This window comes from Hypomesus transpacificus, chromosome 6 (assembly GCF_021917145.1).
Source record: "Hypomesus transpacificus isolate Combined female chromosome 6, fHypTra1, whole genome shotgun sequence".
Classification (NCBI taxonomy): domain Eukaryota; kingdom Metazoa; phylum Chordata; class Actinopteri; order Osmeriformes; family Osmeridae; genus Hypomesus; species Hypomesus transpacificus.
The window spans coordinates 8,924,247-8,947,791 of record NC_061065.1 but is presented as its reverse complement, the minus strand read 5'-3'; the positions used below and the strand labels follow the sequence as shown (position 1 = coordinate 8,947,791).

The 23,545-nt window shown below is 49.3% G+C and overlaps 1 protein-coding gene across 7 annotated transcripts in view; it reads left to right on the top strand.

Annotated features, from left to right (window-relative positions):
* ryr3 (ryanodine receptor 3) overlaps positions 1-23,545 on the top strand; it is a 77,702-nt gene that overhangs the window by 33,459 nt on the left and 20,698 nt on the right. For 4 of the 7 annotated variants that reach the window (XM_047021758.1, XM_047021754.1, XM_047021753.1 and 1 more), the window contains 38 exons: positions 445-548; positions 1,139-1,222; positions 1,516-1,675; positions 1,836-1,980; positions 2,696-2,901; positions 3,040-3,214; positions 3,614-3,822; positions 4,488-4,651; positions 4,823-4,871; positions 5,071-5,231; positions 5,721-5,877; positions 6,767-6,853; positions 7,007-7,233; positions 7,383-7,595; positions 7,730-8,666; positions 10,131-10,233; positions 10,418-10,549; positions 12,944-13,217; positions 13,403-13,517; positions 14,352-14,484; positions 15,427-15,530; positions 15,682-15,817; positions 15,935-16,118; positions 16,277-16,379; positions 16,595-16,715; positions 18,157-18,326; positions 18,649-18,869; positions 19,249-19,339; positions 19,560-19,700; positions 20,538-20,701; positions 20,958-21,036; positions 21,159-21,248; positions 21,483-21,599; positions 21,726-21,788; positions 21,986-22,061; positions 22,288-22,411; positions 22,656-22,771; positions 22,946-23,135. In XM_047021758.1, coding sequence (XP_046877714.1) covers positions 445-548; positions 1,139-1,222; positions 1,516-1,675; positions 1,836-1,980; positions 2,696-2,901; positions 3,040-3,214; positions 3,614-3,822; positions 4,488-4,651; positions 4,823-4,871; positions 5,071-5,231; positions 5,721-5,877; positions 6,767-6,853; positions 7,007-7,233; positions 7,383-7,595; positions 7,730-8,666; positions 10,131-10,233; positions 10,418-10,549; positions 12,944-13,217; positions 13,403-13,517; positions 14,352-14,484; positions 15,427-15,530; positions 15,682-15,817; positions 15,935-16,118; positions 16,277-16,379; positions 16,595-16,715; positions 18,157-18,326; positions 18,649-18,869; positions 19,249-19,339; positions 19,560-19,700; positions 20,538-20,701; positions 20,958-21,036; positions 21,159-21,248; positions 21,483-21,599; positions 21,726-21,788; positions 21,986-22,061; positions 22,288-22,411; positions 22,656-22,771; positions 22,946-23,135 — 6,125 coding nt within the window. The remainder of the gene's footprint in view (positions 1-444; positions 549-1,138; positions 1,223-1,515; positions 1,676-1,835; positions 1,981-2,695; positions 2,902-3,039; positions 3,215-3,613; positions 3,823-4,487; positions 4,652-4,822; positions 4,872-5,070; positions 5,232-5,720; positions 5,878-6,766; positions 6,854-7,006; positions 7,234-7,382; positions 7,596-7,729; positions 8,667-10,130; positions 10,234-10,417; positions 10,550-12,943; positions 13,218-13,402; positions 13,518-14,351; positions 14,485-15,426; positions 15,531-15,681; positions 15,818-15,934; positions 16,119-16,276; positions 16,380-16,594; positions 16,716-18,156; positions 18,327-18,648; positions 18,870-19,248; positions 19,340-19,559; positions 19,701-20,537; positions 20,702-20,957; positions 21,037-21,158; positions 21,249-21,482; positions 21,600-21,725; positions 21,789-21,985; positions 22,062-22,287; positions 22,412-22,655; positions 22,772-22,945; positions 23,136-23,545) is intronic. The other 3 variants (XM_047021757.1, XM_047021759.1, XM_047021755.1) reach the window with 1 other exon arrangement.

Genomic DNA, 23,545 nt, shown 5'->3' with positions numbered 1-23,545 from the left:
TATCAGCAAAATTTCAATAAAACAGCTACACGGTTTGAAAATTTCATTAATGCAGAAAAAAAAATTCAGCCAATACCTGTCTCATCCTAAACTGAATCACTTAATTTCCCACCTTGTTTGTGATGGATGTGTTTTGTGAAGGGACCGTACGTTTTAAGACAGTGATCTATTTCCTGGTGACAGTTGCTGCATTCTAACACACCACTCCTCCCAAGTGAGAGACCGTGAAAAATAAGAAAAAGTATTCTCACATCTAATTTAAACATCCTTCATCATTTCCATAATATTTACCTATCACTACACAATTGGAAGTGCACTTAAACATGTAAGGATTTAGTTTATTTACACACTTATTGAACACATTAATGTAAGCACCTTTTGCATATATACTTGGAAATTAGACTTTATGGAGGATATTTTTCTCTTGGGCTCCTCTGACTGCAGGTTCGGGATGACAACAAGAGGCAGCATCCGTGCCTGGTGGACTTCACCAAGCTACCAGAGACCGAGCGCAACTACAACCTGCAGATGTCCAGCGAAACTCTGAAGTGAGCCGGCGGTTACCTCCTCACCAGGCACCCTCATTACTCATTCATTACAAGCAGCAGGATCCCTGTCTGGAGATTACACAAGTCCAGTTTGGGCTGAGACTAAAGCAGCATTTCTAATGAGTTCGATTTCTCGAGAGAATCCCAAAGAATATTGATTTACGGCGTTGTGAGCCTGTGAGACCGTTTCAGCCCGCATGTTTCTCTTCCACCTTAGGGCTTCTCACTTTCAAAGCCAATTTCATCCACCTGTCTAAATTAATACTTAAAATATCTCTATTACTGTAGAGGCTAGACAGCAGGAAGATACATGATGGACACTGGCTGCTGTGTTTTGTGTAATTGTATTGATTTACTGTGATGTGAAGAAGGCTCAGTTCAGAAAGCAGCACTCACATCACGTGAACAGTAAAATGACCAAGGCAGTTTGGTGGAACATGTAGGATTCATGTCATTGTCTAGGCCTGGGCACGGATCCATGACTTAATTTCCTACTCTCCCTCTCCCTCTCTTCCCCCCTCCCTTCTCTGTATCTGTCCCTCTCTATGTCTGTCTCTCCCCCCCTCCTTTCCCCCCTCCTCCTCTCTCAGAACCCTGTTGGCACTAGGGTGCCATGTCGCCCAGGTGAACGTCAACGCAGAAGAAGATTTAAAGAAAATCAAACTTCCCAAAGAGTGAGTCTCTTCAGCTTAAAGTACCTCCATCACTTTAGCCATACATACAGTACATGAGACATTTCTCTTTTGGCGCTTTTCCACTTTACGGTACCGATTCGAATCGCCTTTTTTTTCATCCATTGCGCAAATTTGGTAGTGTACTAGTAATATCTAGTAATATCTGCAATAATAAACGAACCTATCGATTCGAGTTGAGCCAGCAACATGCAGTGTGGAAAATCACAATTAGTTGTCTGCGTGACGCTAGCTAGCTGTTCTAACTACGGCGGTCGCTGTCCTTTTTGTTGCAGCTACGTAATGTCAAACGGTTACAAGCCAACGCCTTTGGAGCTTTCTGACGTGAAGCTGACAGCCGGCCAGGAGGTTCTGGTAGACAAGCTGGCCGAGAACGCCCACAACGTGTGGGCCAAGGATAGAATCAAACAAGGATGGACCTACGGTATCCAGCAGGTAACCAGCCACCTTCTAACACACCCCTACTGAATGGACAGTAACATGGTTTTATTTTATAAGAGTGGATTCAACTGTTGTGTTCTTAAGAACAATCACTCCTAATAAAACGGTGGTTATTGAGGTGTGTGAACTGGCCGGTGCTGTGTGGTGTGTACAGGACGTGAAGAGCAGGCGTAACCCTCGCCTGGTGCCCTACGCTCTGCTGGACGAGCGGACAAAGAAGTCCAACAGAGACAGTCTGAGGGAGGCCATCCGAACCCTGGTGGGGTACGGGTATGACATCGACCCCCCGGACCAGGAGGGTGAGACACACACACACACTGTACAATACACACAGACATCCACACACACTGTACTATACACACACACACACACTGTACTATACGCACACACACACACACACACTGTACAATACACACAGACATCCACACACACTGTACTATACACACAGACATCCACACACACTGTACAATACACACAGACATCCACACACACTGTACTATACACACACACACACACACACACTGTACTATACACACAGACACACACACACACACTGTACTATACACACACACACACACTGTACAATACACACAGACATCCTCACACACTGTACTATACACACAGACATCCACACACACTGTACAATACACACAGACATCCACACACACTGTACTATACACACACACACACACACACACACTGTACTATACACACAGACACACACACACACACTGTACTATACACACACACACACACTGTACAATACACACAGACATCCACACACACTGTACAATACACACAGACATCCACACACACTGTACTAAACACACAGACATCCACACACACTGTACTATACACACACACACACACACACACTGTACAATACGCACAGACATCCACACACTCAGACTATATATCCACACACAGATACTGGTGGGGTACGGGTCAAGTCACCGACCAACATTCACATACACACATGCAGTTCACATGTTGATGTTGTTTTCCCCCCCCCAGCCTGTCACACGCTGGACCAGCACAGCGTGGAGACGGTCCGCTTCTTCCGCGTGGAGCAGACGTACGCCGTGAAGACGGGGAAGTGGTACTTTGAGTTTGAGGCTCTGACGGGAGGAGACATGCGTGTGGGCTGGGCCCGGCCCGGCTGCAGACCCGACGTGGAGCTGGGAATCGACGACCAGGCATACGTCTTCGACGGATACAGGGTAAACAAGCTCCCGCTGCTTGTATGTTAGTGTCGTCTTGGGTTTGAATGCCCTGTGAACTGCTGTGAATCACAATGTCCTCTGTTGTAACTGTGTTGATGGTTTAGGGTTCTGTAGTAATGTCGGTGGTTCCCTCAGGGTCGTCGCATGCACGCAGGGAGTGGGTTCTTTGGCATGAGCTGGAACCAAGGCGACGTGGTGGGCTGCATGATCAACATGGAGGACAAGTCCATGATCTTCACCCTCAACGGAGAGCTGCTCATCACCAACACGGGCTCAGAGCTCTGCTTCACCGACTTCGAGACGGAGGACGGTATGTTGTAGGGGTGGGAATCTTTTGTTACGTGACGATTCGATTTGAATCGATTCATGGTCACAATTTTTTTTTAAACTTTTTTTTACCATTCTATAAAACATACTAACATAACTAAATATAATAAAAAAGTGAATTGATCTGAATCGCTAGTATGTTGGCTTTGGTCATTTATACACCAGGCTTCTCCCCCGCCAGGTGTCCTAAGGCAGAGGTTACTCCGTGACAGTGTTTATGCAGAGCTGCCTAACAGAGCTGACAGTCACAGAGATACATAGTGTTAGCTGAGCCTAGGCCCAGATTGTCAGATCTGGGTCATCGCTACCATACCTGGTGATTTTTGACATCTATGATCTCTAACCTGCAACCTGTGACCCCTCCCCCCTCCCCTCCCCTTAGGGTTCATCCCAGTGTGCAGTATGGCCATGGCCCAGATCGGCCGCATGAACTTGGGGAAGGATGCCAGCACCCTCAAGTACTACACTATGTGGGGACTGCAGGAGGGATTCGAACCGTTCGCTGTCAACATGAAGCGCGATGTCACCATGTGGTTTAGCAAGCGTCTGCCCACCTTCGTCAACATCCACGTGGACCACAACCATATCCAGGTGAGGCCAGCTCTGCAGCTAGCTAGGTCAACCTTCTCGAGACCCGGAAAGTATTTGGGTTACTTAATGAACATATTTGAAGATAAAGTTATGATTAACCTAGATAAACAAAGTCTTACATGGCTATTCATAAGTCATTCAAATCCTCACCAAGTCCTCTCGATTGGATAAAACACATGTATAAAAAAAGCCAGTATTACATTTAGTCGACACTCTTATCCAGAGCGACTTACAGTAAGTACAGGGACATTCCCCCAAGGCAAGTAGGGTGAAGTGCCTTGCCCAAGGACAGAACGTTACTAGCCCGATTCCCTAACCGCTCAGCCACCTGACTCCGAGTATGGTTGCTATCTGAATACAAGGGTCATACATGGTGGACAGTTGGTTTGTTGGGAGTTGCTGGGTGCAGGTACAGATGATTTAGATGTCAGGTTCTGAGAGCTAGTTTTTAGGGGTGGAAATCTTTTGGTACCTCACGATACGATTCAAATCAATCCTTGAGGTCACAAATCGATTTTTTAAAAAAATGCATGATTTTTTTCCCTCGAAAAAATAATACAATTACAAAATATAATTACATTACAACAAAAAAAAACCTTGAAAAAAATATTTTTTTTTCCCCCACCCCTACTGGTTTTATTCCCCGACTGCTTGTGTCCCTCCAGGTAACGAGGATTGACGGAACGGTGGACAGCCCCCCGTGTCTCAAGGTGACCCACAAGACTTTTGGGACCCAGAACAGCAACAATGACATGATGTACTGCAGGCTGAGCATGCCCGTGGACTTCCGTGCCATCAATGTGCCCCTCGACGAGTCCCAGAAACTCAGGTGTGAATCTCTGCAGTGTCACATTGAAACCAGTGTTAGTGTGTGGGTGTTCCATATGGAGTGCTTTGAGCCACACATAATGAAATATGTGTAGATATTGTTTTGAAATATTTGTAGATATTGGTAAAGGTATCCTCTTACATTGGCTGAATTTCCTAAATGTCTACACAGTCAACCTCCAAAAGAAGATGAACCGATTAACTATGGAAGCATCACAAAGGTAAGAGAAATATTTGAACAAAGGCCCTGTTATATGTCTATATATCAAATATCAAATTGATGCACCTCCTGTAAATATGTTCTGTCTGGTTGTATGGTTATAGTACTGGTTTGGATATGTTTATAGTATCCTGTGTGTGTGTGTGTGTAGATATTTACGGTGTCGTTACAGGACTTATGTGGAATGTTGTTTATTACAGTACTACCACTCGGTGAGAGTGTTTGCTGGCCAGGATCCTGCGTCAGTGTGGGTCGGCTGGGTTACCCCTGACTACCATTACCATAGCAAACACTTCAACCTCAACAAGACCCGCACAGTCACCGTTACCCTGGGAGACGAGAGGGGGAGGGTCCACGAGAGGCGAGTTCTCCTGTTTTGTCCTGATGGATAGCTATTGGCAGCTTTACAACAAACACAACACTGTCATCAAACAGGACACACATTTAAAAGCAGCAGTGAATCATGAGCTCAATGGGAAATAGTGTTAGACTATTTGATACGTTCGTATTATCTGAATAATTCTTATACTGTTAATTTGTTGCTTTAGACACAAGCATCTGCTAACTAAATGAAATGTGTAAACAATGTAAAAAATAACTATATATACAGGGGGTTGACATTGATCTTTTGGGCCACATATTTTTTACCTGTCCAACACCTGAATGTACTTGTCCAAAACAAAAACAATTTGCTCATGTATAAACTATAGACAGATAGTAAATTGATGAATGTTATTTTACAACTGATTGGGCTTGTTTCGTACAAACTTGACTTGAAGTGACTGTGACATTGTCCTCTTGACAGGCAGGCATACATGTGTCCTATCTAAAAGCGCTTGTTCCTCTCCAGCATCCAGAGGAGTAACTGCTACATGGTGTGTGGAGGCGACCTCACCGGCACCTCTGGACGCTCCAGCCAGGACCTGGAGATTGGCTGTCTGATTGACCTATCAACCGGTTTAGTCTCGTTTACAGCCAATGGCGTGGAGCTAGAGACTGTCTACCAGGTACACTCTTAACTTGACGCATCACCAGACCATCCTGTTCCCCCTGCTAACTCTCTTTAGAAGCCATACAAACTGTTGTAACTCACAATGCAGGATCTGGAGAATCCAGTGTTGCTAATTGAGATGCAGGCAGACGGGATAAATCAATATGGTCTCCCGAGCTTAGATCAGCCCTGGACTCATCTCAGACATCTTCAACAGCTACGGGTGGAACTGGTGCGAGTTCTCCCTAAAAAGGGGGCCCAGACACCTCTCTATCTGTCTGTCTTTCTCTGTCTGTCTGTCTCTGTCTGTCTGTCTTTCTCTGTCTGTCTGTCTGTCTGTCTCTGTCTGTCTGTCTGTCTGTCTGTCTCTCTCTCTCTCTCTCTCTCTCTCTCTCTCTCTCTCTCTCTCTCTCTCTCTCTCTCTCTCTCTCCTCCCTCTCTCTGTCTCTCTCTCTCTGCCTCTGAAGTGGATTGGCTTAAAGGATAGTCCCTCTTAGGAAATAGGAGGGCTCTTACCCTGATGAAAACGTTTGTACTCTTCCCTGCGTCAGAACCCTGGCCATGCCTCTTCCTGGCTGGCATTGATGCACAAGCTGACAGGCATCAGAGAGGCATTTAAAACACCTCACAATCCATTCTGTCTGACTGCAGACCGGACCTCGTAGCACCCTGACTGCTGTCATTTGTTCAGAGCCACATGGACAGGGAGATGTGCTGGCTGTCTCGGTGTCTGAGCTGCATAGAGAGTGACGATTGATTGGTCGTGTCTGGCCTGCTGCCCCTCTGAGAAATCACCAACTTTCTGTAGCAGCTCTCTCACTGCAAACTCATTTTATTGACCCGGTAATGTTTGTAGAGTTGGCGGCAGGGCTGGCGTTGTTGACGTTGTGCGTTTCTGTGTCCAGGTGGAGCCGAATGCCAAGCTCTTCCCAGCTGTGTTTGTCCGACCCACCAGTGTCAACCTCTTCCAGTTTGAGTTTGTCAAGATCAAGGTGCGTTGTTTAACCACTCTTCATCTATTTGTAGTGCTGATACAACGAAAACAAGTTATGTACCATCCTACCAAAGGGTAAGTGTCCCAATCGGCGCAACAATCTCACGATGACCTCATCTGAGCTGTGCCCTGTGCCTCTGCCTGTGTCCAGGACGCCATGCCCCTGTCGTCGGCCATCTTTAAGAGCGAGCTGAGGAACCCGGTGCCCCAGTGCCCCCCTCGGCTGGACGTCCAGACCATTGTGGCGGTGCTGTGGAGCCGCATGCCCAACACCTTCCTCACGGTGGACACGGCCCGGGTCAGCGAGCGACACGGCTGGGTGGTCCAGTGTCTGGAGCCCCTGCAGATGCTGGCCGTCCACATCCCGGAGGAGAACAGGTGTGTGTGTGTGTGCATGTGCAGGGGTACTGTCCACATCCCAGAGGAGAACAGAATCCCATCTTGTCCATTCTCTCTCTCTCACTCTCTCTCCCCCCTTCTCTCTCTCTCTCTCTCTCTCTCTCTCTCTCTCTCTCTCTCTCTCTCAGATGTCTGGATATTATGGAGCTGTCTGAACTGGAGGACCTGAGGATGTTCCACCACCACACCCTGAAGCTGTACTGTGCCCTCTGCGCCCTGGGCAACACCCGCGTGGCACACGCCCTTTGCAGCCACCTGGACCAATCACAGCTCCTCTACACCATCGACAACCAATACCTGTCTGGCATGCTGCGAGAAGGCTTCTATGACGTGCTCATCAGGTGAGTGTTACATACACATACACACCATAGAAGTGATGATGATGATGATGATGATGAGAGCACAGTACAACAGTAACAGCTCCTTCTCCCGAGCACGGCACGCGGTGACGATCCCATCTGTGCTTGTCTTGCAGCATCCACCTGGAGACGGCCAAGGACTCGCGCCTCATGATGAACAACGAGTTTATCATCCCCGTCACGGACGAGACCCGCTCCATCAAGCTCTTCCCGGACGAGTCCAAGCGTCACTCCTTACCCGGCGTGGGCCTCAGCACCTCCCTCAAACCCCGGCTGAACTTCACCCCGCCCTGCTTCATCACCATCAAGCGCCAGCAGCTCCTCCACAGCCCCCAGATCCCGCTGGGCGCGCTCAAGGAGAAGGCCATCAGCATGCTGACTGAGGCCGTGCAGGGCGGGGGCCCCCACATCAGAGACCCTGTAGGGGGCAGCGTGGAGTACCAGTTTGTCCCCATCTTGAAGCTCATCGGGACCCTGCTGATCATGGGGGTCCTGACCAGCAAGGAGGTGGGCCGCATCCTCCTGCTAATAGACCCCGTGGTGTTCGGGGAGCCGGAGGAGGAGGAGGGGGCGGCAGCGGTGGAGGAGGGGGCCGCGGGCGTGGCGAAGGAGGAGGTGAGCAGTAACGAGGAGAAGGCCGTGGAGGCGGGGGAGGAGGAGGTGAAGGAGGCCAAGCCCCCCATGAACGGACTGCTGGGGAAGACGCTGCCAGAGTCGGTGAAACGACAGGTGGGGGGAGAGAGAGAGAAACACACATTCACACGCTCACACATGAATAGCACACACACGTGTATACATACACACACACACGCCTCACACATGACCTCTGTGTGCGTCCCGTGCGCCCTGCAGATGTGCGACCTGCTGCACTACTTCTGTGACTGCGAGCTGAAGCAGCGGATCGAGGCCATCGTCTCCTTCTCCGATCACTTCGTCTCCAAGCTGCAGTTCAACCAGAAGTTCCGCTACAACGAGCTGATGCTGGCCCTCAACATGTCGGCCGCCGTCACCGCCAAGAAGACCAAGGAGTTCCGCTCGCCCCCTCAGGAACAGGTGCATGCTGGGACACGGGGCTCGTCTGTGGGGCTCGTCTCGATTGCCCTCCCCGGGGGCAGAACCTGAGCTCCTCTGACTCCCACACACCACCACCATCTTTCATACACACCGCTTGTAAAATAGAAATGAAAAGTCCAGGTCGGTTTCTTCACACAAATAATAATATACCAATAATAAGATCTAAAACTAGCAATTTGATGGCGTGGGTGGGCGTTGTTTATACTGAGGAGCCCTAGTATTAAAACACCCCATCGTCATGGTAAGGTGGTGTACAGTATGCACCCTAAAGAAACACAATCCTGTGTAACTTTCTAAATAAGCGATACAACAACTGCAGTCCCTGGAATAAACAAGATCCAAAGTTCCTGACTGATGGGATCTCCCAAAATACCAGGGTTCTGTGAGAGTGTGAAGCCCTCTGGTGCACTCCTAAATCACATGGTCAGACAGATGCCTGTGGCGTCTTTTCACCCCTCTGACCAAAATATCCCTCTGAGCAGGTTCTCTTTCTCACAGCATATGTTGGACTAATCTCTTGCAAACAATCCCTCCCCCCGGTTGCCCCCAGGGTCAACACTGTCCTCTCTGATTCACCCTCAGTCCTTACTGGGTGCGAGTTGGTCCACAGTAACGCTGCTGACCTTAGGAAACCTTCACATATATGGAAGTAGACGTGAGTATTTACACTGGAGGCTTTATTCGTTCAGCAGAGGGCTTGATGCAGGGCATTGACAGAGAACAGGAAGGGCAGCATCCTCTTCCTCTTCTCAGAGATCAGCGCTGCCCTGTGCTGCCCTGCGTCGCCTGGCCCTGGTGTATTCTCACCACATTTATCCCCAAACCCCTGCATTTCATCTGACTTCCTCAAGAAGCACACTCAGAATCGGGCAGCAGTGGGTTGCTTATCTGCCCAACACGTGTACGCTCATGGAACAGTCCACTTTCACGCTCAGCCCAGTTTCATGCTCAGTCTGCATCAGCTTGTGTTGGTGTTCATCCAAAACACCGTGTTTGGTAAAGCCTCCAGCCTGTTAGTGGTGAGCTATCTCCTCCTGTAACAGCATCTTAATAACAGTCCCAAGGGGGGGATATGGAAGTATCCAGAACACCCTCATCTGCAGTGATCAAACATGCTATCTGAGCAGCACACGGGTGTACGCTCCAGCACCACAGACATCTAAAGTGGATCTGCTGGTGGGGGCAACGCAGAATAATGATGCTGCCAAGCTCGAAGGCCTTAGCTGTCGGTTTTTATTCTCATGTACTCTCTCTCGCTCTCTGTCTCTCCATCACACACACTTACTCTCTCTTTGTCTCTTTGTCTCTGTCTAATTGAAGATCTCTCTCCTTCCCATCCATCTCCTTACCCTCCCTCCCTCTCTCCATCCCCATCCACCTCCCCAACTCCCTCCTTCCACCTCCCCGTCCATCTAACCACCTCCCTCCCTTCCTCCTGTGCAGATTAACATCCTGTTGAACTTCAGTGCTGGGGAGGACTGCCCCTGTCCTGAGGACATCCAAGAAGAACTCTCCTCCTTCCACAACGAGCTGCGTCTGCACTGCGGTACACACACACTACACACTCCACACACACACTACACACACACTACACACTCCACACACACTGCACGCACACACACTCCCTGCCTCCACCCATCCCACAGCTCTTGTCTGCTTGGCGTCTGAAAAATAACATTGTTGTGTGTGTACTTGAACGTATGTATGTGTGTGTGTGTGTGTGTGTGCAGGCATCCCAATGGAGGAGGAAGAGGAGGAGCAGGACACGTCTATCAAGGGCCGCCTGCTGGCTCTGCTGTACAAGATCAAAGGCCGACCTCAGAAGGCAGAGGAGGATCACCCAGAGGAGGAAGCCCCACCCAGTACGACTCACGCTCGCACCACTGCCTGATAACCCAGCCAATCACAATCATGCATTTATCAAGGAGACAAAGATAAAGGGGGAGTGGGGGTCGAACCTGCGACAGCTTAGCTACAACTGTCACACAATACTGCTCTAGCTCCAGGTGTTACACAATACTGCTCTAGCTCCAGGTGTTACACAATACTGCTCTAGCTACAGGTGTTACGCAATACTGCTCTAGCTACAGGTGTTACACAATACTGCTCTAGCTCCAGGTGTTACAAACTACTGCTCTAGCTACAGGTGTTACACAATACTGCTCTAGCTACAGGTGTTACACAATACTGCTCTAGCTACAGGTGTTACACAATACTGCTCTAGCTACAGGTGTTACAAACTACTGCTCTAGCTACAGGTGTTACAAACTACTGCTCTAGCTACAGGTGTTACACAATACTGCTCTAGCTACAGGTGTTACACAAGACTGCTCTAGGTACAGGTGTTACGCAATACTGCTCTAGTTACAGGTGTTACACAAGACTGCTCTAGCTACAGATGTTACAAACTACTGCTCTAGCTACAGGTATTGTCCTCCTTAGTGAATGAATACTCGTTAACTCACAGATGGGGCAGTGAGCTCGAGACGTCTCACATCACCCAGCCAGTGCTGCGGTGGACGTCTTGAAGCCGATCTTGACCCGTACGTTAAAGTTCCCCCATAAAAATACTCCGGGAACCCCAGGATGTTATCTTACGTGCGCAGACCTTGTTTCCTCGTCTTACAAGTTTAGTATTCAGTATTGACTTGCTAGTGGACCAAAACAAAGTGGTGAGCCCACAGGGGAGAGCAGTAATGTACCCACATCTGCTGATGGGGAAGGAACAGATTGGCCAGTTTTCCCTGAGGTTGCTGTTTGTTCTCCAACTTCAATGTGAGTTTGAAGGGCAATTAAAAGTGACATGTACTCTGTACCCCACACTGGGACGATCTATCGGTCCGCTCTTAGAAAGAAATTAAAAGCGCCTGATACCTACTCAGGAAGAGTCGCTAATGGGAAACACTTAACATTCTGATCAGGCACCTACTCCGCTGCCTAATGAGGATCCTAACGGGAAGTTGGAGATGAGAATGAAGGAGTCCTGCCCCACTAGGTAGTCTGTCTGTTAGACCAGAGAGAGGCCTGGCTGATGTGTCTGTAGAGAGTTCTGCAACAGGCAGCTATTATTTATTGCAGAGGAGGAGGAGGGAGGAGGAGGAAGGAGGAAAAAACAACTGAACGCAGCCATGATGGAGTCTGTCCACTGCTCGTAAATCTACTAAGCGCAAGCACACACACACACACACACTACAGGACACGCACATAAACACAAATGTGCATTCACGCTAAACTCTTGTATATATGCATATACCCACATGCCTACACACACACACACACGCACAGTAATGAGAATGCATTATAGTTTGAATTTGACATATTTAATAGAGCTACCCTTTAAATATGCTTCACTTAAGAGGGCTGCATTGTAATAGGTCTTCATTTTCAGCACTAGTATAACCGTAATCTAATGCCACAAAATGTCTCCTCGTCCATCTTAGTCTCTGTAAATGTATTGTGTGTGTGTGTGTGTGAGTGTTTGTGCTGTTTGTAGTGTGCTTAGGAGCTCAAGGGAGCTCAATGAGTTGTGTTGTATATGTCAACTTTGGCATGTAAGATCAAATTAAATCACATTATAAGCTACGACTACATAAGCAATAAACGGGTCACAGTGTGTGTGTGTGTGTGTGTGAAGGTGTGTGTGTGTGAAGGTGTGTGTGTGTGTGAGAGAGAGAACATGTGTGTGTATTGATTTTTCCTGAGGACGTACTGTAATATAAAACCGACAAACTGCTTAGTCAGCTGACCGCAAACACAACACCATCACTCTCCTGGCTGTGGAGGCAAAACACCATCTCTTTTTCCTTGTCACTCATGTCCCGGTAAATTCACTTACCATGTTACGATCTTGTCTTATTTAGTCCAGGGGATAGAGACAACAGGTGCAGTTACACCTCTTGTCAGACAAGACTTGCTTCCCCAAAAACATGTCTGTTGAAGGGTTCTGCTCTGTTCCGTTGTGCCTTGAGGCTGTCGCTATCACGGACAGTTTATCGATCGTGTTTGTGGTCGTTCATCACTAGCCGACTGCAGGTCTACTGGCGTGCACGCAGAACTGTGCAATACAACCCAACAGAAAAGAATAGAATACAGTAGAACACCTGGAATGAAAGTAGCCCAACCGTCTTGCATGACTTTTCACCAGTCTTAAGCCCCTCGCTACAACAAGCAACACCACTAACCTTGCTAATCTCACAGTTACATCCCTGCGGACGTGTCAACGCAAAACCCAGACCTGTGTGTGTGTGTGTGTGCAGCCAACCTGAAGGAGCTGATCTCCCAGACCATGGCCAGCTGGGCGCAGGAGTGCATGATCCAGGACCCTCAGCTGGTCAGGAAGATGTTCAGCCTGCTGCGGCGCCAGTACGACGGCATCGGGGAGCTGCTCCGAGCGCTCAGGAAGAGCTACACCATCTCTGCGGCGTCCATCCAGGACGCCATCAACCTGCTGGCGTCCCTCGGCCAGATCCGCTCTCTGCTGTCGGTGCGCATGGGCAAGGTGGAGGAGAAGCTGATGATCGACGGGCTGGGGTGAGAGAGAACGGGTTTGTTTTGGCGTGTTGCTTTCAGTTCAGCCGGAGCATATTTCTGTCAAGGATTGCCAAGTTGATTTAGCTTTTGTAACAAGCACAGTTACATCGGAATTCTGTTCATCTATGTTCATATGTTATGTTCAAGCAGCACCCTAACTTGATGTTAATCTTGGTTGTTCGTAGGGACATTATGAACAACAAGGTGTTCTACCAGCACCCTAACCTGATGCGTGTGCTGGGCATGCATGAGACGGTCATGGAGGTTATGGTCAATGTTCTGGGGGGAGACAAGTCTCAGGTATGTAGACAGTTTTATCCAAAGGCATCTACACGGGGGATTTGAACCTGCAATCTCTTAGTCTGTGAAATTCTATACCACTGAGTTAGACCCAGGTATGAGTCTTAGAAGGCTGGCGTTTCCAGCATCCAATGAATCCTTTATTTATAGGACATCTGAAAAAAAAGTGGGCAGCAAAAAAAATGCTTATTAGCCTTTATTATTGTGCCATATGGCCCTGTTTATGAGGGGGCGTGGTGAGTGATGGGGGAAAGAGGTGTGTGTGTGTGTGTGTACGAGAGGTAATGAGAGGGCAGGAGGTGGTAAGGGAGAACTGGGGGGAGAGAGGACAGGGCGAGGGCCACCATGCCAGGCCTTTTTGGGCTATCCTCTGAGAGGGGGGTGTGATTTAGCACCCGTCTCCGTGCCAACCCTGAACAAGACCCATGACGGGGGATCCCCAGCCAGACTGACGGACAGACCGCAGGCCTTCCAGCCTGCAGCAATCTCACCACGTAGTCAGTTACAGAAATTCCTGCCTTGTTGGCTGCTATGTGATCTGTCCGGTTCTCCTTGCAGGGCCTGGTAGAAGCCCTGTCAGCATGGCCTGTATGTGTGTAAGAGTCAGGTTTGCTGTCCTTACTGAGTGACTGGTAATATTTACAGTCACGGGTTATGTCAGAATATCTCATGATGTTCCTCAACTTAAGATGCAATTTTAGCTTAACATCCGAATAGTTTCACTGGTGGGCCATCCGCCATGCGGTCCTTTAACGCTGCATTGAACCTGCCGCTCAAACGCAGTGAACAAACGCAGGTGAAACCTGACTGTGGTCTCTCTTCCACCCTCCGTAGGAAATAGCCTTCCCTAAGATGGTGGCCAGCTGCTGTCGCTTCCTCTGCTACTTCTGTCGGATCAGCCGTCAGAACCAGAAGGCTATGTTCGACCACCTCAGCTACCTGCTGGAGAACAGCAGCGTCGGCCTGGGTGGGTCCCAGAGATGTGATGGAGGCGTCACGGATCACTGCTCACCAGGGTCTTGGCTAAGTCGGGTCAGATAAAGGATAGTTGTGTTTCAGTTGCAGGTCATCAACCGCCCATGTTAGGGATTTATTGTTTCCAGCACAATAGAGAGAGAGACACAAAGAGAGAGAGACAGAGAGGCAGAGAGAGAGACAGAGAGACAGAGTGAGAGACACAGAGAGAGGGAGGGAGAGAGGGAGGGAGAGGGAGCTGTGAAAGGAGGGAAGGTAAAGCTGAAGAAGAGGAGGGTGGACAGACTGGAGGATGACACACACCACCCCTCTCAGTGGTGGGAGGGGATGAAGGAGAGACCGAGAGAGGGAGATTCTGATGTTCTTTTAGAATTCAGGGCATGGATCGATGAGTCACTGGGATTAGGACTGTGAGGCACAGCAGAGTGAACAAGGAGATTTCCCACACACAGCACACCTCGCTCACCCACACCACACCTCGCTCACCCACACCCACACCTCACTCACCCAGGACCCACAGACGGGGGACCTACATATAATGAAACCTAGGCCCTACTAATGCCAAACCTATATCCTCTCCTGATCAGCCCCAATGTTTCGCTGCTGCAGATTTAACGTGGTCAAACGATGCCGTGTCAGCGTGCAGACGTTGGCCCGACTTTTTCATTAGGTTAATGCTTGCCTCCCGCATACTTTTACCCAACAACTCCCATGTCTGATATAGAGGGACTGGATCGATGATCCTGGATCTGGAAGTGAATCAGGATTGATCCCCGGGCCCGTGGATGTTGGCAGGATGGTTTAGGAGGGTGTAGTTCCTGGAGAGAGACTGCCATCTGCTGGGAGCAGGGGAAAACTGGGGAAAGGAATTGTGACTAAATGTTAATCTTTTAATTGTGTGTGTGTGTGTGTGTGTGTGTGTGTGGGCCTGCAGCCTCCCCAGCCATGAGGGGCTCCACTCCTCTGGACGTGGCTGCGTCCTCAGTGATGGACAACAACGGCCTGGCCCTGGAACTGGAGGAGCCCGACTTGGAGAAGGTAGGAAGGTCACACCCCGCTTCAGCACCACACCACCTGGTGGACACTCCAGGAACAAGCTAGCTAAAGGGCAAGGCTGGGGGAGGATTTATAACAGGAGTGGGTGTGTGCGTATCGTACGTGTGTATGTTGTGTGTGTGTGTGTGTGTAGGTGGTGATGTACCTGGCAGGCTGTGGGCTGCAGAGCTGTGCTATGCTGGTTGCTAAGGGCTACCCTGACATCGGCTGGAACCCTATAGAAGGAGAGCGTTATCTGTCCTTCCTGCGGTTCGCTGTCTTCTCCAACGGTAGGCCTGGGTGCAGGGGGTTATGAAGAGCCGGCACGACAGGGTCACATTTACATTAGATTCATTTAGCATGGTTAGTGTTAGGGCAGGTTATTGATTTATGATGTGTGCGTCTAGGTGAGAGTGTTGAGGAGAACTCAAACGTGGTGGTGAAGCTACTGATTCGTCGGCCGGAGTGTTTTGGCCCCGCCCTTAGAGGAGAGGGAGGTAACGGCCTATTGGCTGCCATGCAGGAAGCCATCACCATCTCTGAGGACCCAACCCTGGACCTTCCCAGCACTGACTCAGGACTCATCTCAGGGTAATACCCCCCCCCCCCCCCCCCCCCCCCCCCCCCCCCCCCCATACATATGTATACGATACACGATACATATACATATAATAAATGGCAGTGAGACACCAAGGAATCCAGTCAGCCATGTGTTTCTAACTGGACCTTCATCCCTGTCTCCTCCCCAGGCCGGGTGAGGAGGAGGAGGAGGTGGCTCACATGGGCAATGCCATCATGTCCTTCTACTCTGCTCTGATTGACCTGCTGGGACGCTGCGCCCCAGAGATGCATGTGAGGCCACATCTCTTCACTTCCCTCCCTCCTTCCCCTCCCCTCCTTCCCCTCCCCTCCCTCCCCCTCTCTCTCTGTAGCACTGTCTTCCTCGCATTCTCTCTCTCTCTCTCTCTCTCTCTCTCTCTCTCTCTATCTCTCGCTCTCTCTCTTCCTCTCTCTCTCTGTCTCCTACTGTCTTGTTCTCACTAACTCTGTGTCTCTCCCCCTCCCAGCTCATCAACAAGGGGAAAGGGGAGGCCCTGCGTATCCGGGCCATCCTGCGCTCCCTGGTGCCTACGTCCGACCTGGTGGGGATCATCAGCATTCCCCTCAAGATGCCCGTGGTCAACAAAGGTGTGGATTGCCTCTGTGGATTGGTCTACTGAGAACCAGCCCTCAGTAGACCCACATACGACTGCTTATCCACCCAGTGTGAAACAGTGTAGAGAGGGCTGGGTAAATAATATTTTGATAGATGATGGGGGTTTTTTTGTGGGGGAGTTTTGCTCTTCTGCAAGTCATTCTTGGGCAGAGATGCTTGATGTGTTTAAGCTTAGAGGAGCTACATCACGCTGTTGTGCTCACAGCTTGTGGCCTCGTGAAGTAGACTTCTGCTCATTATTCTTTCTATGTTACCATATAAGAAGAAAAAACACTTCAGCCTTGGATAAGGTCTTCCCTGTTTCAGTTTCTGCCTAATGTACATTTACATTTATTCATTTAGCAGAGAGCTTTACAAAAGTGCATAGGTCATTGATCATAACAACGAGATAGCCCCAAACATTGCGGGTAGCCAAAACATGAAGCAAACATTGTGAAAAACCAAATAAGTGCCAAAGGGAAGAACCGTAAGAGCATGCAGTTATACAAGTTACAATTAAACAACATGAACCTCAAAAAGTGTTCCTGTTGAAAAGCAAGCACCAGTAAAATATTTACACAACAAGCAACAAGTCTCTCAATAAGAGTCATTGTGATCCTGGAGGGAACTAGCATCAGGTCCAGCAAATACAGTACCGTTGTACTCCCGGAACAAGTATGTCTTGAGCCTTTTCTTGAAGGTGGGGAGACACTCAGTGTCTCTAATGGAGGTGGGGAGTTTGATTTCACCATTGGGGGGCCAGACAGGAGAAGAGCTTGTTTTGGGATTGGGCGCTCTTGAGCGGTGGGACCATCAGACGGTTGTCAGAAGAAGACCGTAGGTGGCGGGTGGGGGTGTAAGGCTGGAAAAGAGACTTGATGTAGTCGGATGCAGTCCCGTTCACCGCTCGGAAGGTCAGTACCAGGGTCTTGAATCTGATACGGGCCGTGATGGGTAGGCAGTGAAGGGAGATGAGGAGCGGGGTAACATTAATGTAGAAATGTCTGTTTAGATATAAAATCAACTACACATACTGTCAGTGGAGTGACTCCCAAAATGATCAAAAATGAACTTTTCAGGGTCCAATCCAAATCCAATTAAGCTTTCTGGTTTGATTTTCCTCTTGACATACTTTAATGAGAAAACTCGCGTTACTTTACATGAGAGAACTTAATAGACTTTTTAAAACACACTCTCCCCCTTTAATCTATTGCTTCAAATTAAATTAACTTCTGAACTTAATAACATTTTCCTGGTTTGAGATGGTCCTTCCAGATGGTCCTTTTACATGCTCTATTTCTTTCTGTCCACATTCCTCACTCTGTGGACTATGAGAAAGTACTGGTGATGGTTGTGCAAAACGTTCAAGTAGGAATGAAATCAAATTTCAAGTTAGTTTGTCTCTTCTTCTTCTTGTCCTCCTCGTCCTGTCAGATGGTACAGTGACAGAACCAGACATGTCGGCCAGCTTCTGCCCGGACCACAAGGCCCCCATGGTGCTGTTCCTGGACCGTGTGTACGGCATCGAGGACCAGGCCTTCCTGCTGCACCTGCTGGAGGTGGGCTTCCTGCCTGACCTGAGGGCGTCTGCATCGCTGGACACGGTGAGTGACCGGGAGAGCCTCCTCAGCTCCACACAGCACAATGTCATGCTGTCATAACAGTGTCATAACGCTGTCATAACGCTGTCATAACGGTGCTTCAGACACTGCCCTGCACATGACGTCACATTACGTTTGACTTTTTCATAATTGTCTTATTCATTTCATAATTTTCTTATTTAGTTGTAATTTTTCACATTTGATTCATTATTGGGTTCTTAAACTCCTCCCAACACATACATGTCACCATGCACGTCAACGCATGACCCACGTTCCGTCAGCCGCCCCTGACGCCTGCCCCGCTGTTCTGCCCTCCGTCCACCAGGAGGTGCTGAGCACCACGGAGACCGCCCTGGCCATGAACCGCTACATCGGCACGGCCATGCTGCCCCTGCTGACCAGGTGTGCTTCCCTGTTCGCCGGCACGGAACACTTTGCGGCGCTGGTGGACTCCACCCTGCACACCATCTACAGGCTGTCCAAGGGCCGCTCGCTCACCAAGGCCCAACGAGACTCCATCGAGGAGTGTCTGCTGGCCATCTGCTCGTAAGTCCTGCCACTCCGGGCTCCGCCCTCTGATTGGACCGAGCAGGTCACCTGTCGTCATCCGTCATGTCCGGAAAGGTGACTTTGGATCCACCGCTCGCTCTCTCGTGCCCTTGGCGTGCAATACATCTTTCCAGGAATTGTATTTGTACTCACAGTACCTGTGTGTGTGTGTATTAAGAATACCAGTGAGTGTGTGTATGTGTGTGTATATTAAGAATACCAGTGAGTGTGTATGTCTTAACAATACCAGTAAGTGTGTGTGTGTACTAACAGTAGCAGTGTGTGTACTAACAGGAGCAGTGTGTGTGCTGGTAGTAGCAGTGTATGTACTAACAGTAGCAGTGTGTGTACTAACAGTAGCAGCTCTGCTCCCCAGACACCTGAGGCCCTCCATGATGCAGCAGCTGTTGAGACGTCTGGTGTTTGACGTGCCCTTACTTACCGAGTACTGCCAGATGCCCATTAGGGTGAGACACCAAACACTCTGCTTCTTCCTCTTTTAATATTATTCTGTCGCTGTCATGTTGTATCAGACGGTGGTAGTTATGTGTGACAGGAAAAGGCAGGAGAGAGACAGCAGGAAAAGTGTCCAGAAATGGGGCCCCGGGTCAGATTCGAACCCGGGCCGCTGCGTTGAGGGTTGGGAAAGGCAGCACATCCTAACTGGTGTTGTTGCTGTGTGTACAGCTGCTGACCAACCACTACGAGCAGAGCTGGAAGTACTACTGCCTGCCCTCGGGGCTGGGCAGCTACGGCATGGCATCCGAGGAGGAGCTACTGCTCACCAAGAAGCTCTTCTGGGGAATCTTCGACTCTCTCTCTCAGAAGGTACTGCCATGAGTTGGATCAGTCTGAGTTGATTTTAATAGAGGTGAGTGGTGTGATTGAGTTGAGTTTAAGTTGAATTTGGAGTCTAGTTTGGTCCTTGTGTGTGTGTACAGTATGTATGGTCTCTTCCCTGGTCGGTCTTGGTCAGTTTGTTTGTCAGAGTGTTGCTGAGATTTTTGGGGAAAAAACGAATGTGGTTATTTTGATGATTTGGGGGTCGATCTGCTCTAGCTCATCTCTGACAGTATCTGTCAGTTCCTCTCTGTTCCAGAGTGCTTTCCTAGAGGGAGAGGCTATTGCAGCGGTTGTTATGAGAGAGACGTGAAGGCATGGTGAAAGGCCTGTGAACATCGTCGCTGAGGCGAAACTGAGAGATGAATCTTTTAGCAGTCTGTGACAGATCAACGCTTTCTGCAGTGTTTCTTCTTTCTCTCACTCTCTCTTTCTCTCTCTCTCTCTCTCTCTCTCTCTCTCTCTCTCTCTCTCTCTCTCTCTCTCTCTCTCTCTCTCTCTCTTTCTCTCTTTCTCTCTCTCACTGAAGTTGCTCTTTCTCTCTACCGCCCTCACACGCTAACTCTATTTCTCTCTGTCTATCTCTCTCTCTCTCTGTCTTTCACTCTCTCTATGTCTCTGTCTTTCTCTCTCTCTCTCTCTCTGGGTAAAAAGAGGACACGTATACAGTATATTTAAAAATGAAAGAGAAAAGAAATGAAAAGACTAGGCAAGTGAACGATTCCTAAATACATAGAGAACGATCTCCCAGGCTACCTAAGTTCTCCCTCCCCTCTCCTCTCCTTAGTCCGTTTGTCCCGCTCTGTGTCCGTCCGTCCTCTGCAGAAGTACGACCCTGAGCTCTTTAAGATGGCCATGTCGTGCCTGAGCGCCATCAGTGGTGCTCTGCCCCCAGACTTCGTGGACGCCAGCCCAGGAGCCACCTTGGTCAAGCAGGCGTCGGTAGACGCTCAGGGCAACTTCGACCCCAAGACCGTCAACACTGCCAAGTGAGTGACCAGGCCTGTATCGTCTGGCCAGGAATGCTGGGGCGGGAATGATGACCAGATTAGGAATATGTAGGCCTCTGCCTTAGTGTGAAAGAGCAGTCTGTGCAGGTCTCTGCTCCACCGTTTATTACTGTCATTTCTGTTGAAGAAGTGGTGACAAATGTCACGTGTTACCGTAAATAGCTTTCAGGGGTTGAGTCTCTGATTTAAAGTATGTACGTAAGAGTGTGATAATTGTAAGAATGTTTGTGTCCAGCATCTCTCTCCCAGAGAAGCTGGAGTATATTGCCAACAAATACGCCGAGCATTCTCACGACAAGTGGTCTTCAGAGAAGGTTGGTGTTTCATGTCCTTAATGTGACGTCTCGAAATCTATCGTGTCAATCATGGAACACACTGTACACAGCAGCCTGTTCCTGGGACAAACTGGATGAACTGTGTTGTGTTGTGTTGTCAGCTGACAGCAGGATGGAAGCTGGGGGAGGCTGTGGACGAAGAGGCCAAAACTCATCCCCTGCTGAAGCCTTACAAAGCTCTGAATGAGAAGGTACTCCACTGCACAGCTGCAGAAGCAGGGGTGGCTGCTGGCCAGCACCTGGGCACTGCACATGTCCAGCACTACAACACTACACAGGACAGGAATGACAAGAGCTTCAGATGGCTCATTATCGATGACATCAATCAAATGTTTTTCTGTGTGTGTGTGTGTGTGTGCTTCTTTGTCTGTGTCTGTGTGTGTGTGTGTGTGTGTGTGCTTGTCTGTGTGTCTGTTTGTGTGCAGGAGAGAGAGGTGTACAGCTGGCCAGTGAAGGAGTCTCTGAAGAGCATGCTGGCTCTGGGCTGGAGCCTGGAGAGCAGCAGGGAGGCGGAGAAGAAGAAGACCTCCGAAACAGCTGCAGTAAGGACACACTGGCTTCACTCTGCATTCACTGCTCATCATATCGACTGGGCTGGAGATGCTCTGACCACTGAGCTCCCCCCATGGTCTCTGACTACAACAAAGTATTGTCACTTCCCTCTGCAGGATGGTGAATTCATCCCAGCACCTGTGGACCTGCACAACGTGACTCTGACCAGGGACCTACAGGTGAGTGGTCACATGACCTCCATTTCCTGGTCACTTCCTGCCTCTTATCTCTGATTGGAAGATCACACCTGCAGTAGAGCCCAGCTACAGAAGTTTCTGTGTGTAGCGAGGTCGTGTAGCGAGGTCGTGTAGCGAGGTCGTGAAGCGAGGTCGTGTTGAGAGAATCCCTACCTACTGTGTATCTACTGTGGCTCCAGGGGATGGTGGAGGTGGTGGCGGAGAACTACCACAACATCTGGGCCAAAAAGAAGAAAGCTGAGCTCAGCAGTAAAGGTACTCTGTCATCACACTGGCTCTTTATTCGGCTCCTGGTCGCACCAATTCTGCCTTCCTTCCTAAATTGGTTATTACAGATCTGGTCATGCAGACCAAATCCTCTCATGGATTGATGGATGGATGGTTACACACATAGATAAATACATATATAGATAGAGACTGATTCTGTATTTCTTCTTCCCCGGGGTTAAATGGTTCCTGTTCTCCGTCTGTCCCCTGTCAGGAGGAGGGACCCACCCCCTGCTGGTGCCCTACGACACTCTGACCGCCAAAGAGAAGTCCAGGGACCGGGAGAAGGCCCAGGAGCTCTTCAAGTTCCTGCAGATTAACGGCTACGCCATCAGCAGGTCAGGATGTTCTCACAGGCTCCTCCCAGCTCCTTCTTCTGTTCCAGCGGCAGTATAACTCTTTACTCAAACATGCCAAGCTTCAGATAGTAATATCAAGAGATGTGTTTGGGTGAAGAAGGGGTTTAGTTGAACTTGTGGGATGAGGGGCAGAGTTGCAGCCCTTCAAAGCAGCTAACCCTGGCAAAGCGCCAAGTTTGTCACCAAGTCACCAAGCGTCTGCGGTCTTCCCTGGTTTTTCCAGGGGCCTGAAGGAGATGGAGGAGGACTCGTCCTTGATGGAGAAGAGGTTTAGCTACAAGTTCCTGAAGAGGCTGCTGAAGTATCTGGACTCGGCCCAGGAGTTCATCGCCCACCTGGGTCAGTAGAGCGCAGGCTCACATTCCCTCAGAAATAACACAGAGTCATTTAAACTGAACTTTAGTGAACTGAAAGAGTAGTGCTCTCATGGTTTTTTGTGTTATTGAACACGCCGGTGAGTTCCTGAGTTCCCCCTGTTGACTCTTGCACTCTCTGGGTCCGGGGGCGACACAGAGGCCATGGCAACCAGCGGGAAGACGGACAAGTCTCCTCACGACCAGGAGATCAAGTTCTTCGCCAAAGTGCTTCTCCCGCTGATCGACCAATACCTGAAGAACCACTTCCTCTACTTCCTGTCAACACCCAGCAAGAACCTGAGCAGCAGCGGCTACGCCTCCAACAAGGAGAAGGAGATGATCACCAGGTACCAGGAAGAGACTCTCAGTCTGGAGAGATCCAAAACTCCTGAGATAGATTTGATTTGATTTAATCTACTCCTTCAAGATAAGAACGTAGACATGCAGGTCAAATATGAAGTTTATTCACAAGCTCGGTTCATCAGATGATTGCTGTGAGTATTGTAAGCATAGACTGCATAAATTACCCCATGGACAGGAACTCTATATACTCTCATGCTGTGTTGTTTAACGTACATCTGAAATGGTCACTGAATCTGGGTGTTCTGTATTCTTAGAATCTGGAGCCTCAAGACTCAAATAACACCTTGTTGATGTTAGACACATACCAGACTATGAAAACTTGGTATCACAGTCCTAACATCATTATGTAGGTTCCTGCTCATTCCCCGCATTCCTCAACCATCTTGGTGTAAAG